Genomic DNA, 17,123 nt, shown 5'->3' with positions numbered 1-17,123 from the left:
TTTTTTGTATTTAGGCTCCCTTGAGCCATTGGGCTGACGAGCCCCGGACCAGCACCTGCACGCCATGAGTGGTACTTTACCTGATAATACTTTTTTGGCAGTCTACGCGGCAACCCCACACACTCACCTACTCCCTGCTGACGAGAGGCAACTACCTCGAAACACGTGTCCAGGGATGGCTAATGCGACACTTACTTTCTTCGAAGACTTTTGGCACAGGCGTAATCGCCGTCGCCACTACATGGACCACAGTTCCTTGGGGTAATATGCTGGTAGGACGAGCAGAGTGCGGCCAATTGGATTTTTTGTATTTAGGCTCCCATGAGCCATTGGGCTGACGAGCCCCGGACCAGCACCTGCACTCCATGAGTGGTACTTTACCTGATAATACTTTTTGGGCAGTCTACGCGGCAACCCCACACACTCACCTACTCCCTGCTGACGAGAGGCAACTACCTCGAAACACGTGTCATGGGATGGCTAATGCGACACTTACTTTCTTCGAAGACTTTTGGCACAGGCGTAATCGCCGTCGCCACTACATGGACCACAGTTCCTTGGGGTAATATGCTGGTAGGACGAGCAGAGTGCGGCCAATTGGATTTTTTGTATTTAGTCTCCCTTGAGCCATTGGGCTGACGAGCCCCGGACCAGCACCTGCACGCCATGAGTGGTACTTTACCTGATAATACTTTTTTGGCAGTCTACGCGGCAACCCCACACACTCACCTACTCCCTGCTGACGAGAGGCAACTACCTCGAAACACGTGTCCAGGGATGGCTAATGCGACACTTACTTTCTTCGAAGTGCGGCCAATTGGATTTTTTATAAACAATTTATTAGTTTAAATGGTCAGATCATGCAGCAGATCTTGCATTATGAGGCAAATATGGCAGAGCCATAATTATATGGAAAACATTTGCAAACTAGGATATTTTGCTATTCATGTTTGAACTGCTGTTGTGGAAAACGGGAGAAGTGCTGATGACAAACTCCATGGCTCGGTGACAAATGGCTTGTGCTTCCACATTTCATCGTATTTGGGACATTCTGTGCTTAGAAGCATATCCCACTTTGTGAATGTGTTTTAATGTCAATAACTCATTATAACCTTAAATAATCATGTGTATCCATTGGCTGATTAAACTTGGCAGTGAAATGCCAAACAAATACTGAAAAATTGGGATGTTTGAGCATTCTGATCACACCTCTGGCTCCGCCCACTGTCCTTGGGTTATTCCCGCCCTCTGATTCTCCGCCCACAGTTCCCCTGCTTTTTGTCCCCCATTTCGACCACTGCCCCCACCCACCCACCGCTCAGGTAAGTCCTCTCTCTCTTTCTTATATCGGCCACTCACTGTACGTCCCTGTTGTGTAAATATTACATTATTTACGTTTTCTCTGTTAATCTAATCTTTATATGTTTCTAATTGTACACGCTGTGTGTGTAGTCTATTTACAGATCCCGGGTACGGGCGCTATGGTACCTCGAGAGGCCTAGTTGGCACTATATTGCAATGAATCAACACAGAAATTAAATCCGTTTTATTTTATATTCTCTCGGGGAGAGATGCATTTCCTTCCCCTTTAAACCGATGTCTTTTCTGTAGAAATCACGAGCATCTTCTCCCTCCCTGCTCCATCTCTGCCCTCTGGAAAGTTGTTCCTGCCTGGACACTGCCCTGTATGTGAGGTGTGACCCCTCCTGCTAAAGGAGCCCCTTAGAAGCCGCTCCCAGGTGTGAAATCTCCCTCCATTGTGAGGGGGAGGGCAGGAAACAAGGCTCTGCCCTTTGGGAAAATCCCACGGCCCCTTGAGTGACAGCGACTAGACACGCCCCCTCGGGGACACTGCACATAAAGAGCTGCTGGGCCGGGTGTGGAGTGAGACACCAGCGCTGAGTGACCCGGGCGCACTCCAATTGCCCCAACCCGACGGGCTCGAGATTCACCCCCACTCCGGATTCAGCGCATACTACGGACTTACTCCGGGATCGGCCCCCACACTCCAGGCTCATCAACCCAGACTCCGGACTCACTGCGGATTCAAACCAGAATCACTGCGGATTCAACCCGCCCTCAAGACTCGCTGCAGGTCTACTCCAGCCGCAGGATGCCGGAGCCAGGGAAGGCACCGGAGCCCCTTCACTATTCCATTGGAATCCTGTCCATCTCTGCAGGTAGGACCCATACTGCTTCGTTTAAATGGCGCTAAAATCCAATTGAGGTCAGCAAGCGCTGTGTGAATGGAGGGTCCTGGGCTCTGTTTAGATAAGTTGTTTAGGTATCATTTGGGTGTTGTTGTTTTCTGAGGCCCAAGAAAACCGATTACGATGGAGTTACGCAGGGCTTTAAGTGGAATGATAAAACTGGTGGGGGTCTCTTAGAGGGTCAGCCAGTGTAATTTAAGGGAGTGGCTTAAAACACGTAGGCGAAAAATCTGTGCTAAACATTGTGTGCCGCCCAACTTGTATTTTGCTTTTTCAGTTATTGCATCGAGATGTATGATGCAACAAGTAACCTCATACCTACAAGTCAGGACTATTGGCTTTGTCAATGGCTGTTAGTTGCATAAGATAAATGAGCAGCAACTGTGGCTTGTATATAATATTGAAAAAGCTTCCACTTAAAGCCCAGGTGACACCACGACAATGTTGCTGTTCCCGTGTTTCAGAAAGAAAAGGGAAATCTTAAGCGAAAATTTACTTTTTAAAAGGATTTCCCTTCCCCATCAACGCTTATCTGGCATTACGTGATGCCGTAACTTCTCTGCTTGTGAGCACGCGCACGTCGATGGGCCCCCTTACAGTCCGGTAAAAAAAAGGACCACCTGCGCAAGGCGCATAATCGAGCCCCATGGGGCCGGATTTAAAAACACTGCCGGGACTCGGCACCGGTGAGGCCCTGCCCACTTAAAGCCCTGGGTTTATGGGAGCCGGGTCCTGGTAGAGCTGGCGGGAGTCAGTAACATGCTATCTTCGCGACTGTTTCAGCTCTGAGGCAGAAGCGTCTCGGGAAGACTTGGGTCCCCTATAGCTCAGCCAGGCGCGCAACACCCATTGGGCTCACCGGGCTTCAGCCCCCCCCCTCCCCCCCCTCGTGTGTGACAGCCCGGCTGAGACAGCCTCGCGGGCTGGCGTCCGTCTAATTGCAGCCGCACCAGAGTACTTCACGGGTCTTTAAAAGACCATTTACTCGTTAATGAGGCTTTTGTTGTGTTTTCGCCCCTTCTTACAGCCACTCTGCCTATGGCCGGAAGACTTAGCCCCCCCCACCCCCCCCCCAAATCTTTTTCAGCCCCCCCCCCCCCCCCCCGAAATTTGGCTCTAGTTGCCTGCCTGAGCTCAGCTCATGTCTGAATACAGCCATGAAGGGCGCTTTCTCACAGTACCTCACCTGTAACCGATCATCAATAGAATAATAAAGTGAACCGGTGTTTCCTGGGTTAACTGCCGCGCTGCGGAGATCTTAAAGGAACAGGTGTGTTTGTCACGGATGTCTTTTGTGTGTCTCCGGCTCTTCTCTAGATGGGAGAGGCAGGTGTGAGTGCAAGTTATCATTTCATGTCTGCCAGTCTGTTTCCAGATTCCCTCCTAAAGAGGGAACCTGGCGGGCGTGTTTTATTTATCACTGCATCATGACTGTCTTTGCTGTTCTTCCAGGCTCCCTCCTGCTGGCAGTGACGTCATACAGCTCCCCCAGAGCCACGCCCCTCATTCCCAGCACATCCCTGGGGGTCCTGCTGGTCATATTGGCAGCTCTGCTGGGATATACAGGTGAGATCACACGCGTGGGGTTCAGGGGAATTGGGGAGGGAGGCACACGGCTGAGACTGTGTGCGACACAGTGCCTAAATACACCACGATCGCTTCAATGCGCTTATGACAACTCGATATGGGAATGTAGTGCTTGAAACTAATGCTGGGCGTATATGCCCCGAGGGGAAATCTCCTCCTCGTGGTTATGAATGAGAAGAGACCCGTTCTTCTTTCGGAAAATGACAGGAAAGTAAACGTGTCGAAAATCCTGGTGCCAGTTCTGTAGGATAATCTCCCCTTAAATACTTTTTACAATTACTTTCTTTCAATGATTCTTCCCCTCTGCAATCACGTCTCCTTTCTGTCTCTTTCTCTCATTCCTCACACTCCCGTTTCCGTACATTCATTTTCTGTCGTTCTTTCTAACTCCTTTCTGCTATCGCACTTTTTATTCCTTTGTCACGCTTTTCATTGTCTATTATTTACTTTTCCCTTCTTTCTTTCTCTCCTTTGTTCCTCCTCTTTCCCATCTCTTTATCACTCCTCCCTTTTCCATCCTCTCCCTTTTCTTTGTCTAATTTTCTATATTTAGCTCCTCTTTCTTTTCCACTCAATCCTCTTATTAGCACGTTGTCTCTTGTTTCGTTGTATAGTTCCCCCTTTTTCCTTCAATGCTTTTTCTCCCTTCTCTTTCTGTCTGATCTCAGCCCATCTTACCCAATCTTTCATTCCTCTAATTTCCCTTTTTTGGCTTTCTTTCTCCAATTCCATCCTTACTATACTACGTTCTTCCTTCCATATCCGTTACGCTCTTTCGAATCTCTACCTTGTCACCTACTTTTCTCTAATTTTCTTCCTTTTATTCTTCTCGCCCACAGGAGTCCGCAGGAGCCGTGGTACTGTCCCCTTGTTTGTGTCCTTCTGCCTGACGGTCTCAGCGCTATGGTGCTCTAAGGGAGTGATCCATATCCTGGATGGACAGGGGGTCCTCAGCGGGTCCCTTGATCTTCGTAATGCCATGGTTCCTGGTCTCGCAGCTTTCACCCTGGGACTGCTCATCATCAGTCTGGTGGCCATCCTTCAGAAGGAGGCTGCCCTCGCCATGATGGCATTGGCCATCTCACTCTCCGCTGCCCATGAAACCGCCACATACTATGACAGTAGCTTTGGTGCCTCGGCCGTGGCTTCTAACCACCTCATCGTCTGTCTCGTTGGGGCATACTTTGGTGGAGGGAGGCTCCTTCATATAGTTACTGGGAAGCTGGTCACCCTCCCTGGCACAGATCTGGCTACGGCTAAAGGCATCACCCAGGGCTCACCCATGACCTCCAGCAGCAACGACCTGGTCATCATTGGGCTGACCTTGAATATGGTGTCCGCCAGCGTCTTTGGATGCAGGGTCCTGGGAGTGACCACCAGTCTCTTTGTGGGGCAGGTGCCTTGGCTATGGATGGCGGGGATCTTCCAGATCGGGGTCTGCATCCTGTCGTATCGATCCTTGGATACCCTGGCGGCCACCTTCTTTGGCTTCACCTCCATCCTACGGTTCGCTGAAGGGTATTCCTTGCTCTACCAGTTCTGGCAGGCAACTGAACCCACTTTTCCTGTCCCATTACTGGTGGTCTTTCTGCTCCTGTTTATGGTCTTGGCTGTCTTCATGGCTGGTAGGAGCCTAGTGGATGGGCTGTATCTGTTGTTTTTTGTGACCTACTGCATCGCTTTGGCTTCGCGTCCCATTGGTTTCTTCCATGGTGGACCCCAAGGAGTCAATGTGGCGATTTACGTGGCTTCAGCACTTATGACACTCATTAAACTTTACAACATGAAAGCGGCCACCAAGATTCCAACAGGGGAGGGGATTGTTAAGAGACTGTTCACACCTATTAGCATGTTCAAGTTGCGTCAAGAAAAAGACCTGCATGTTCCTTACCTCGGCTATTCTAAGTATGCTGATGGAGAGGTGCTTGGCCACGCAGGCAGCATTTTGGCTGCCTTTGCAATCACCATTTCTGTGGACCCAACAGATGCACGTGCCACTGTCGTCCTACCGTGGGTGGTGGTAGCTGGAGGGCTTCTGAAATTTGTCTGTGGCTCTGTGGCCTTCTCGCGGGGTAAGACCCTTGAGAGCAGCACCTTTATTCTTTATGGAATTATGTGGGTCATCTGGGGTCTCACCAGGTATGGTGGCCTCTATGGCCCCATGAGGGGCTTCCACGTGGCTGTGGGCATCATCTGCTTCATGCTCTTGAATGGGTTCATTATTTTCTGCACGCTGTTCCTAAGCAAAGCCTGGTTCCTGTATTGCCTCACCTTTGAACTCGTCCTCGTCAGTTTTCTATTGGACGCCCTCGCAGCCCTCCCAGTTGGGTATGACATTGCTGTCACCATCATCTTTGGCGTGGTCAGCTTCTACTGCTTCCTGGCTGGGCTGGTCAGTAGCACCTTTGAAGAACCCCAGCTGCCCATGGGCCGCCCACTTCTGCAGCTCCCGGGATTTGGGGGTGGAGCCTCCAAGTGCCCCCACCTTCCTGCCAGGAGGGCCACATCCGTCAAGCAGATCGCAGGTAGGGAGATTCTGGGGGGGGAATTCTTTTTCTTTATGATGTTGGGAAATTTAAAACTCTACTAATTGGCTGCAATTTTTACATGTTTCTAGTCTTAGTGTAAGTTGTACATTGCTTACTGCTAAAGTTTGGCAGGAAAGACTTTCCCAGCAGAATAATTTATCCTTGGTAAAAAGACTTCTATTTTAACCTCCAAGTCACATTTTCTTAAATAACATTAGTCCTATTATAGTTCATTCTTAGTTTTACCCCTGAATACATTTTAGAACTATATGATTACAACCCTTGTAGACAAATATGAGATGCTATCTATCTTATTTCACGAATAAGAATTGTCTAAATTAGATGCAATCTTGAATAGATTTTGACCAATCTGAAACTTTCTGAATGAAAGACTTGATAATAGTGCTTGCCATCTATAGCTAGGACCTGTGTGGCCTTCACCTCAGGATCAGCTCACTCTTTGTATTGTGCTACTTGCACCCCTGGCTCCAGGGGAGAGGGCTGTGCTTGCATATTCAAGCTGCTCCCCATCCAACCCCAGATCACACGTTTCTGACCTACTTGCTGTCAGTTTACCACTGTAATGTATGCTGCTGTTGCAGCCCTGTGGTGTGATGTGATAGGACCACAGTGCCCAGCGTGCATTGGGGTGGTCCTGTATTAGGATCCCACAGTGACCTCTTGGTTGATAGGAATATGATACTCTCTGTCTCATATCCATCTCTACAGTTTTGACTTGGACACCAATGTCACCTGCCCCATGTCATGAGGCCCAGTGTCCCCCACTCCTGCTGTTTAGCCAACGGTACTTTGCATTCTGGGACTCATAGTTCCTCTTATTCCTGGGTCCTGCCAGCCACAGGATGCCAAGTGCTGTTGGCTAAAAAGCTAGACCTGGATGAGGGTGATCCTCATGTCATGGAGTCCGCTAGCAGCTCTACAGCCAGGCCTGAGCGGAGTTGGTAAGTTCCATAGGGAGGGTAGAAGTGATTTACGAAATCCCCAAGTAAATCAGACGACATTCACGAATTTCAGGACTGAACTTACTTTAGTGAGCTCAGGATGATGGCTCTGTTTACCTATAATCAATCCTGGGGTTCTTGCTCTTCTCTTGCAGACATCATGAAGGACGGAGGAATCTGTGGTGTCCCCACAGACACGGTGTATGTGGTGGTGGGAGCCTGTAACCGCCCTGCGGCCGTGGAGAAGGTGTTCAGGTGAGTGTTATCATCAAACCCCTTATTTTCAATCAATAGTGAATATTTTAGATTGATAACTTCATATAACAATGAGAACCACGGAAACTAAATAACCAAACACTGATTCGAAAGAGAAACCACCATATACCAACAGCAGAGTACCCCTGGAAATGAAGTAACCTTAGACACTCCTGAAAAGAAGAAACTATATGTCCTTATAAAATTGGAGAACAGATCAGCAGTACTCTCTCTATCTGCACCTTTTGGGGCATGTGAAACATCTTAAAAACTATGGTTCCTTCTCTTCCCTTCCCCCCCCCCCCCCCCCCCCCCCTTGAAAAGACCAGAGTCCCGCTCTATATGACTGTATAAATTGTTCAGTCCCAAGCTAGAAAGTACATGTAATCTTAAATGTTCCTTTTTCCATCATGTCCCTGCTGGTGGTCTGAGGTTGGCTAGAATCTCAACTATGGCTCCTCCAATCCCAGTAAAGCAGATCTCTTCCCATCACTCGGTTGACCTGTCTTGTTTCCTTCTAGGACCAAGCTGAAACCCAAGGACGCCCCCATGTCCATCTGGATCTCGAACTTGAAGCAGCTGGAGCCGGCTAAGCACCTGTTCAGCCCTCTGCTTTGGGACTTCATGCAGGTGGCCTGGCCTTCACAGATGAGTCTGGTCATACCAAGAGGTGAGCAGGGGGTCAGTATCTGTGTGCACATGAAGACCAGCAGATCCAAGTTCATGACTACAAACCTGGGGGGGGGGGGGGAAGATGAGGGAAGTACTACCCATCATCTTGATACAAACCTACCTCCCACACTGTGACTGCAGACTAGGACCATGTCCCCATCCACCACCAGGCTTCAATGCGTCCTCTGTATATAGACCATACGTGATCTTTAGCTTCTCTGTAGGATTGTTTCCCTGTCTCGTCGTGTGGGTTTTTTTTTTTTTTTTTCCTCTCCTGTTGCAAACATTCACCACAAATTCTGAGTGTGATATGATCTGTTACATTAGTCACATATCCTGCCAACACCTGTGGTTTATCCCTCACATGCCTTTATGGAGGAAGCCCCTACATTGCCTGTAGCATGCATATAAGACTAGTGCCTACATACTGCCTGTTCTGTGAATCTACGGAGCAACTTTAGTGATTATCTGGATCTTGTGAGGTCTTGTAAATATTCCGGTCCATAAGTGCAGAGCGCCTCTCCATTATCTACCCCCACTCATAGGAGGAGCCCCGTCTGCTCCCTAACCTGTATCGTTGTCTACAGAGTGAGCCTTTCCGCATGGACATCAGGTCACCAAAATGCCAGGGGTAGCAGAAGTGACATCACATGCCGAGCCTCGCCTGCAAGCATTCACACAACCTATATTTAAAATCCTTTTGCTTTACTAACCTCCGCTGCCAAGGGAAACTTTTTACCAGCTAATGGTACACCACTTTTATAACCCGATTGTAAATAAGGAACTATTGTTTGCTATTAGTGTAATAACAAATTGACAGCACTTGACCAGAGTTATTTTGTAGATTTTTGCATCATGCAGGACTCTCACATTTGTGGTTAATCTTTAAGTGGAGGGGCCTATAGCATTCCTTAGGAGCCTGACGAGGGCATTGCTGAATGCTGGAGTTTAGCAAATACTAGCGCTGCCTGACCTCTCCAACTCATGCCTCTTTCCACAGCCCTGCACTTCTTGTCTCTTTGTCTCATCTTAAACTTTCTTCACCCCTGCCTTCATTGTCACGGTTTATCCTTTCTTTCTCCCCCCCCACCTCCCCCTTATTTCTCCTTTTTCTGCCTTTGTCCAAGTGTGACGATGAAATAAAGCTATGGTGCCTGGCCATCATAGCTGCCTGCCCAAAATAAGCCCTTCTCACACCTGTCTTCTTGAACCCACAGGGGAGTGGCTGCAGTGCTTCGGACTGGAGGACTCCGCTAAGTACATTGGCACCGCAGAGAGCATCGCCATCCGGATCCCGGATTGTTCTGTGACCACGTCCCTGATTGACCTGGTGAGTAGTCTGGTGATAGTGGATGCCAGCGCTGCCTGGGCATGGTTGGCACTATTCTGCCACCAATGATGATCATGACTGCCAGTCTGTTGCACCCTCTGCAGGGGCATGAGTGTCACTGAGCTGCCAGTACTGCTCAAGCATGGGTGGGATATACATCAGCATACATTTAAGATAAGTAAACACATCCCTCTGTCTCTTGGAGAGGGTGAGGAGTACACCTCTGTGCCCAATAAAAGTGAGTTGGAATGCAGAAATATTTCCATGCTCTCTGAGGACGGGGGAATGAAGTCACAGCTCCATGCCCTGGACGGGGTAGGAGTGAGGACACCTCCATGGCTTCTAGAAGGCAGAACTACTTGGAGGGTGGGAGGCTTAGCAAAGTTAGGCATTTGTGTGTGTGAGAGAGGGCTACAGATATCTAAATGTCCATCAAGCAGGTTGACAAGTAGAAATATTGCTCTTCTCTCCGAGTGGGGAGGGTAGACACAGGGCCATTTTAGTCTGAAGGTGGACATTTGGACACCTCCATTATCTATTGAAAATTCAGGTGATAAACCAATGTGTACACAACTTCATGCCTAAGAGGAGCCTGGAGATGCTTGAACACAGCTTTAAGCCCCTTCAACACACGTGTGTTGTAGATCTCCACAAGGTGTGTGGATATAAAGGACATCTGTATGGCGTATGGAGACCAGGGAGGATGGAGAAATGTTCCTGATCCTGAAGGTGGATGTGTTGACATATTTATATACACCTAGCTGTTTTTTTTTTTTTGTTTTTTTTTCCTCTACAAACTGTTTCTTTCACCAATTTATGGTTGTGAACAATGTTTCTCAACAAGGCTTCTGAAAACTTCAGCAAAGCGGGCATGAGAAGGTCATTAGATAAACAGCCTTCTGGGGGTTCAAGCATTAGTTCTTGCAAGTCGGTGGCCTAGATGCCACCTGGTCTGGCCTGGACTGTACAGTTAAGTACGGGCTGGTGAAAAGATGGCAACCCTAACAATGGCCAGTTTGTATGTTGTGTAGTAAACAGTTGGACGCTGGGATCTGCCGTGGTTGTCACCTCGCGGATCCTTTTGGAATATAGATTTAGAGTAATCACTGGTGTCTGACAAAAATTCATCAACTCAAGCACTCCATCCATCCCTTCCTTTTAAACAGATCTTGGTGCCATAGCAACTCGTGTCTGACAAGCCTCCATCACTGAGGGTCATTAGATGTATGTGCTCTTAAATGGACATTTACTATCGTACCTGTGTTCAAGGATATCACATTAGTTTTTTTTAAAATTTATCAACCGATAATTATATATTCTAGCTGAATACAGTATAGTTCAGACAAAATGTTTATGGAGCAGCAAATGTGTTTTGGCTCTTCCACTAGGGGACAAGGTGATCCTGCTGTGCGCTCATGCTTTCTATCCCACACTGAGATGTGAATGTCTGTAAGCTGTGAAATAAGTAATAACCCACTCTGTTTCTTTGTGTCTCACCAGGTTGGACCCATTGTGGTCTCATCAGCCAATCCAAGCGGACAAGCTGACACCACTCACCACAACCAAGTGTACGCCAAGCTGGGAGACAAGGTAACTACCATTACAAACACGAGGTGTATCTGAGGACACTGTTCAGAACCTAGAGTACAAATAGAACACTGAGTCTTTTGCGTGGCCTGCACTGAACAGATGAGGTTTATTAGGGGTAATCTCTATTTGCACTGTCCATTATCCTGATGAAAGTAGGTTTTTCTACGTAGTTCTCATTCCGAAACTAATGTTTAGTAGTTTTTTTTATTTTTACCAAATATACACTGCATAAAGCTTACAAAGGTGACCTGGTTTAAATAAAGTTGCTCCATGGGACTAGGTGAACTTTGACAACTTTGTTTACGGACTGCAAAGCAGTTTAGAATGATGTGATGGTTGCCTTTTCTATATCTAGGGAAGATCCCAGTGTAGGATGTTGAAGGTGTGTACTGTATGTGTGGGGGATACCCACAACCGGGTGAGGAGATGCGCGCACACACAGTATCTGAGGGTGGTATTCTGATTAGGATGAGGAAGATATCTGGGATGTGCGGACGGGAACCCAAGTAGAGAATGGCTGAGGGGTGTACTGTACCTGTAGGTGATCACCACTACAGGATGATGAATAACCATGCTGGGGAACTCCAAGATTGGCCAATGTTTATTTAAAGTACTGGAACATCAGTTCTGATCCTAGATCAGGATGGTAAAGATGCAGGCTGTATCCAGGGAGGATCCGAGTGGATTGTTGTCCATTCAAAGCCTCGGGCAGTTGTGAGCAGTACTTGTAGGAAGGAAAGATGGTGGATATAAGCGAAGGTGTTGTGTGATGTCACTAATACTGCAGTGAAAGTGAAAACTCTCTAGTGTAGGAATACTGGTCGATAGGGGAGATAGAACCTTACATTTAATAGGTTTGTGTTCCCCTTAAGCACTCCAGAGAGTAATGACTGGACGATGATACAACAGAATTCTTCAGTAGAGTAGTAAGCTCCCTGTTGCGGTGCCCACCATGTCTTTGGTGAGAAGGAGGTCCAACCAGACTCTGAAATGAAGCTACTGATGCCATTGGTTTAGTATCCATGGAAGGCCCACAACTGCTTGCGTTATGGGAGTCTGTGGGTGGTGATCTTACGTGTTGCTTTGCTCCGCAGGTGGATGGAGTCCTTTGCAATGGGCCTTCTCCAGAGAACATCGCCTCCACCATTGTCAACTGCACCAAGATTGACAGTGGGACCATCGGGTTCTTCAGGATAGGAACGGTGCCCAAATCCCACGTAAGTATCGTGTGTGCGTGCTGGTGCATCTGTCTCCCTCTGTGTGTGTGTGTGTGTGTTTGTCTCACTGCGGTTCTTGTGGCAATGTGTGAGATACTGATAATGTGCTAGCATTTATTTAATTATATTTTTATAATAGCATGGGGAGTGATGTCAGAGTGAATTGGATGGAGTGGTTGATGGGAAGTTGTCCATGTAAACATCTTAGGTTAGTTTAAGGCAAGTCGTGTCATCCAGTGGCAAATACTAGGAAGACAGCTGGCCCCTTGCTGTTGGGAGAAGAGAGTGGAAAGGAGAAGATTCAATGTCTTCTGAACATGAGGAGAGAAGTAGAGGGAGTGTAGAGCCTAGGATGTTGGATATCCAGGGGTACTCTGAGGGGAGAGGCCTGTGGTCAGTCATACTTTGTCCAAACGGTCACCCCTAAGAAGTCATGACATTGCGCTTTCAGTAATGGTGCCGGTGTCTCTTTGCAGGTGCTGCAGCTGTTCCAGCAGGTCCAGATGAAGCACAGCTCCGGTTATGTGTCCAGCGCCTTCACTGAGGTCCCCTTGGAGCCTCCATACTTGTCCAGTTACATCACAGATGACACGCTCTCCATTAGCTCTGAGGACCCTTCCCAGCAGTCGTACGTCAATGGAGGATTCAGCATGGAGGATGAGAATTTGTGATGGACTTGTGTGTTGAGATGTCCACCTAGTGGCACAGCAAGGGTGCCAGTGACTCTAGTCGGAGAAAGGCACCACTACCCTATGACCAGGTAGTAAAACAGTCCTCCTGGGATGTAGTGGAACTTCAAGGCTGGTGCCATGAATAAAAATGCAACAAATCTTCAACATCTTGGGCGAGTATTCCAAAGTCCTAGATGGCAGAGACCGTGCCTGTCTCGCGAAGGTCCACCCTGTGTCTTGAGTTTGATATCACACACCTGTACTAAAACTCTTTATTCAATATGTTCCCTGTCGCCTTGTTTCAATGAGTACATCCTATTATTGAGGTTTGCTAAATGTGTATTTATTTTGTATATTAATAAACTCCGTTTTTAACCTGTCATTCTTTCTTTTTCCTTTTCTTTCATTATACCCCCCCCCCCCATCCGTTCAATATTCTATCCAGTTCACAAGCTAAATATACCATTTTACATTCTCAAAAGATCCTACGGCTCTTCCTTCATAGCACTTCACCGACTAGGCACTTTAGTTCGAGCAGTGTGGAGTGGTTGCTGATTCTAGTTCTTGGCATGACCGATCGCATCCACCCCTGAGGATTCGTTTCACACACGTAGCCCATTGAATCGTGGCTTGGCGCTGTAGCTGACGTTGAACTGGTTCTGCCCTCTCACTCTCATTCTGACCGATGCCTGAGTTCTTGTGTGCGAACACTCTGGGTTCCCTTTACTGGGATCAGAGTGATGTGCAGGGCTCCATTCTGTAGGCCTTTACTAAACACACAGCGGTCCACCTGAATCTTTACATAAACTGCATACGACTCTCCCACAATCGTGAAAGTTCTCCCACATCAGTTCGAGCTCACTACAGTGCAAAAATATGGCACAGATCCCTCTGAGTGACTTCAATGACCCGATTCACCAAACAATTTAAAAGTCCATGCCCGCAGGTTCCGGCCTTGCATGGGCGCAGATTTACAAACTGTTGAAATTTAAACAGATTTCAAGTCTTTGAAAACCTTTTGTGAATTCCATCAACACAAGCGTTTGTGCCTGCTTACTTGTAGATGGTGTAAAATTACACAAGAAGGCAAAAACATTCTGTCAAGTAATCATTGACAATTTTTAAAATGAGAAATGGTAATTTTACCATATTTATCCACCAGCTTCCGCAGTTTGGACATTTTGTAGCAAGGCAGCCACCACGGGAAGTGAGTGGCTTGCAGGCCGCGGCTTTATTCTGTCACTTCCGTCTCCCAACAGGGTCAGCAGCTTTATGTTTGTGATGAAAGGGAAAGGGCTGCATGAATGCTTCTAACCAGTATTGGTCCAACAATGCAAGGTGAGTTTTACATGATCATGCCTAGCCAATTACATTACACGAATTCCTATTTAAGGGCATGGAAATTTGGTGATTTGCCCAAATTCCCAGCAAGTTGAGCTTATGCAGAGACTTTAATTAGGCAACCTGCTTTCTAGACCAAGGGGTACGTCCTGGATAATCGACTAATTTTCAGAAATATCTGCCTTATCAGGCAGACTGAATTTAGAATGCTTAATTAATGGCCCAATTATGCTATGGGCAGAAAGAGTGGGAAGGTTAATAGAGGGAAAGGCAGAATAGTGTGAATACGATTTCATGAGAGGAAAAAGAAGGAAGAGCCAGGGAGGGGAAGTGAGAGCATTAGACTTTTATTTTTGTACCCATTTCCTAGTTTGCAGAGTATTATGTACTGAAAGTGGTGTGTGATATTTGTAGATGTTCTTCCCACTTATGCATTACATTTCTTTTAATGTTGAAGCTTATAGGAGGAATTCTGTTTTGTTTGAGTTTCAGTTCTCTTTGAGGCATCCAGATTTTGTTAATCTGCCAAAAAGGTGATCTATGCCTTAACGTTAAATTGTTTCAACCTCTCACGCTACAGGTAGCACGTGGCCATGTGTTAACACTTTAACTTATGGCTCTTTAGCCAAACACACTTGCATCTTGGAACTTGCAGTCTCAGAGTACTAGCTAAAAGCGCTGTTTTTTTAGGTCTCGCCTGGCGAAAGCAGCGCATGCGCTGCACTAGCCAGGGAGGCACCTTTTAGAATCAATTCTGCAAGGACTCTCATGCACGCATCTGCAATGGACAAAGATGGCTGCTCTCGCCAATTGTCCATTGCAAACAGCATGTGTGTGTCTGTGGACAGTCTCGCACCATTTTGTTGCCTTCGCAACAAAATGCTGCTTCGCTTTTTTTGTGTCTTGAGTAACTGGGTGTGACGTCTTACAGATGACCGTGCAAGTGCCATCTATCATCTGAAGTTACTTGACATAGGTCAAGCCTATTTGGAGAGGAGTTGGCCTAAAGGCTAGGGCGGTCAACCTTGAATCTGGGGAACTGGGTTTGAGTCTCGGCAATGGCGCCGAACATCCTGTGATTCTGGGCAAATCACTTAATCTTCCTGTGCCTCACAAAACATGAATGTGTGTCCTCATGTAATGTAACTGGTGCTATGTAAAGCGCTCTCATACCCTATTCGGGTCAAGTTCGCGCTATATAAAACTCTGCAAAAATAGCCTGGTATGATAAAGAATGCTTGCCTTTGCTCCCCAGACCACGTCCAACTGCCTGTTCTACCTCAAACTCGCTGCATATTAGATATCACTGTTTACAGCACATGTTGTCTCATTTTTTTCCGACCCGCACAACATTTGCTGGAATGAAAACGGGCAGTAATAATACTACAACAGGGCTACACTCTAGGCTAATGTGTACACAGCACACTGACACATTTCACTCTGTACAATGCCAGTGGGCCTAAATAAAAGCGAAATTAACAAGAGTGAAGCATATTGCCTGTTTTAAAGAAGGATTTTAGACGAGCCCCAAAAAAGAGAAAGGGAGACGTGAGGAGGCCGAACAAGACGGACTTACACAGCCTGTCAATCTTGTCCTCCGCTCCATCCGGTTGGTGTTTGTAGATGGAGGTGCGACACAGCAGAAGTGGTCTTTTTTCCACAAGTGCTGCAGAAATGCTCTCACTGGCTGAAATGCTCTCAACAGATACACGAGGCACAGAAGCATGCACAGTGTATTCTATGCAGAGCATCCTGATCCAGTATGTGATCCGGCCTCATAGAGCCATGTGTTGTGTCATGACTATGTGAGGTCCCGTTTCTCCAGGCTGTAAGCCCTCCCTTTCCCAACGCGTCACTCTGTGACGCCTTGGTAAAGGGTGGGGTTGGTGAGAGGCAGCTTCAGAATTGACATGCAGCCCCGGGAGAATAGGGTTGATGCTGGACATGCCCGGGGCTGCTTTAAAAAAAATGCCCCTGCTTCACGTCATTACTGGGCGGTCCCTGGGGACCTCCAAGTATTTATGGCCGGGCTGACGCCATGTCAGCCCGTAGGCTGTTGAAAGCACAACTACCTGCTTCAGGAGCCACCCCTGGAATATATGCAGGTGCAAACTACTCATGTTTATAATGCATCCCTACAAATTGAAGAGCACAATCGCGCTCGATCAGTTCCCCCTCTGATGACAAGTTTCATCACAATCCATCAAAATTCCCTGTAGAAAGAACCGCCGTAAACCGAAGTCGTAGCCAGTCTACTGTGTCGAAACCTTTCTAAGGTTTTGAGATTCTCATAGGGACTGTCAGTCTCTCCATTATCCTCTCACATTGTCTAAGAGAATTTTCAACCTGTCATGCCTTATGCCATTTATAGGCTCTTATCGCTCCAATCAAAAGAATCCTAGAAATGACAAATTATAATTGGCTTCAGGATGTAAACGAGAAATCCCTTCCCAATATTTGCAAACCAACTTCCAATCTTTCCAAATCCTTTCCAAACTTTCTTTCAAACTCCTTCAGTTGCTAGGTCATGTACTTCATGGTGTATCCCAGTGATGCTTCTTTTATATTGCCTCAGATCCTTACTATGGTCTGGGATATAAGTACAACACTGTTGAACCTTCAGCATTTTACAGACTCTGCCCTCTTTTGCTAACAACACATCTAAAGCAAGACTGTTCTGCATCACCATAGCTCCTATTTACACCATCTCTCCATCCACAAGCAACAAAGAATGAGCTGTATTAGCTGACAACTTGTCCA

The 17,123-nt window shown here is 47.2% G+C and overlaps 1 protein-coding gene across 1 annotated transcript; it reads left to right on the top strand.

Moving 5' to 3' along the window:
* Positions 1-1,875: 1,875 nt before the first annotated feature.
* LOC146789120 (uncharacterized) lies at positions 1,876-13,402 on the top strand. Its single transcript, XM_085630686.1, has 9 exons — positions 1,876-2,180; positions 3,663-3,776; positions 4,637-6,322; positions 7,443-7,542; positions 8,064-8,212; positions 9,432-9,544; positions 11,045-11,134; positions 12,229-12,351; positions 12,828-13,402. The coding sequence occupies exons 1-9, from the start codon at positions 2,114-2,116 to the stop codon at positions 13,020-13,022; spliced, it is 2,637 nt and encodes an 878-aa protein (XP_085486812.1). The 5' UTR covers positions 1,876-2,113; the 3' UTR covers positions 13,023-13,402.
* Positions 13,403-17,123: the final 3,721 nt, after the last annotated feature.

This window comes from Triturus cristatus, chromosome 10 (assembly GCF_964204655.1).
Source record: "Triturus cristatus chromosome 10, aTriCri1.1, whole genome shotgun sequence".
Lineage (NCBI taxonomy): Eukaryota > Metazoa > Chordata > Amphibia > Caudata > Salamandridae > Triturus > Triturus cristatus.
This window is presented reverse-complemented; position numbering and strand designations above follow the sequence as displayed.

Excerpts from the sequence above, each read along its gene's own strand:
- LOC146789120 (XM_085630686.1), top strand. The coding sequence starts at position 2,114 with ATGCCGGAGCCAGGGAAGGCACCGGAGCCCCTTCACTATTCCATTGGA. Across the intron at positions 6,323-7,442 it reads ATCCGTCAAGCAGATCGCAG|ACATCATGAAGGACGGAGGA; the intron begins GTAGGGAGATTC and ends CTTCTCTTGCAG. Across the intron at positions 12,352-12,827 it reads GAACGGTGCCCAAATCCCAC|GTGCTGCAGCTGTTCCAGCA; the intron begins GTAAGTATCGTG and ends GTCTCTTTGCAG.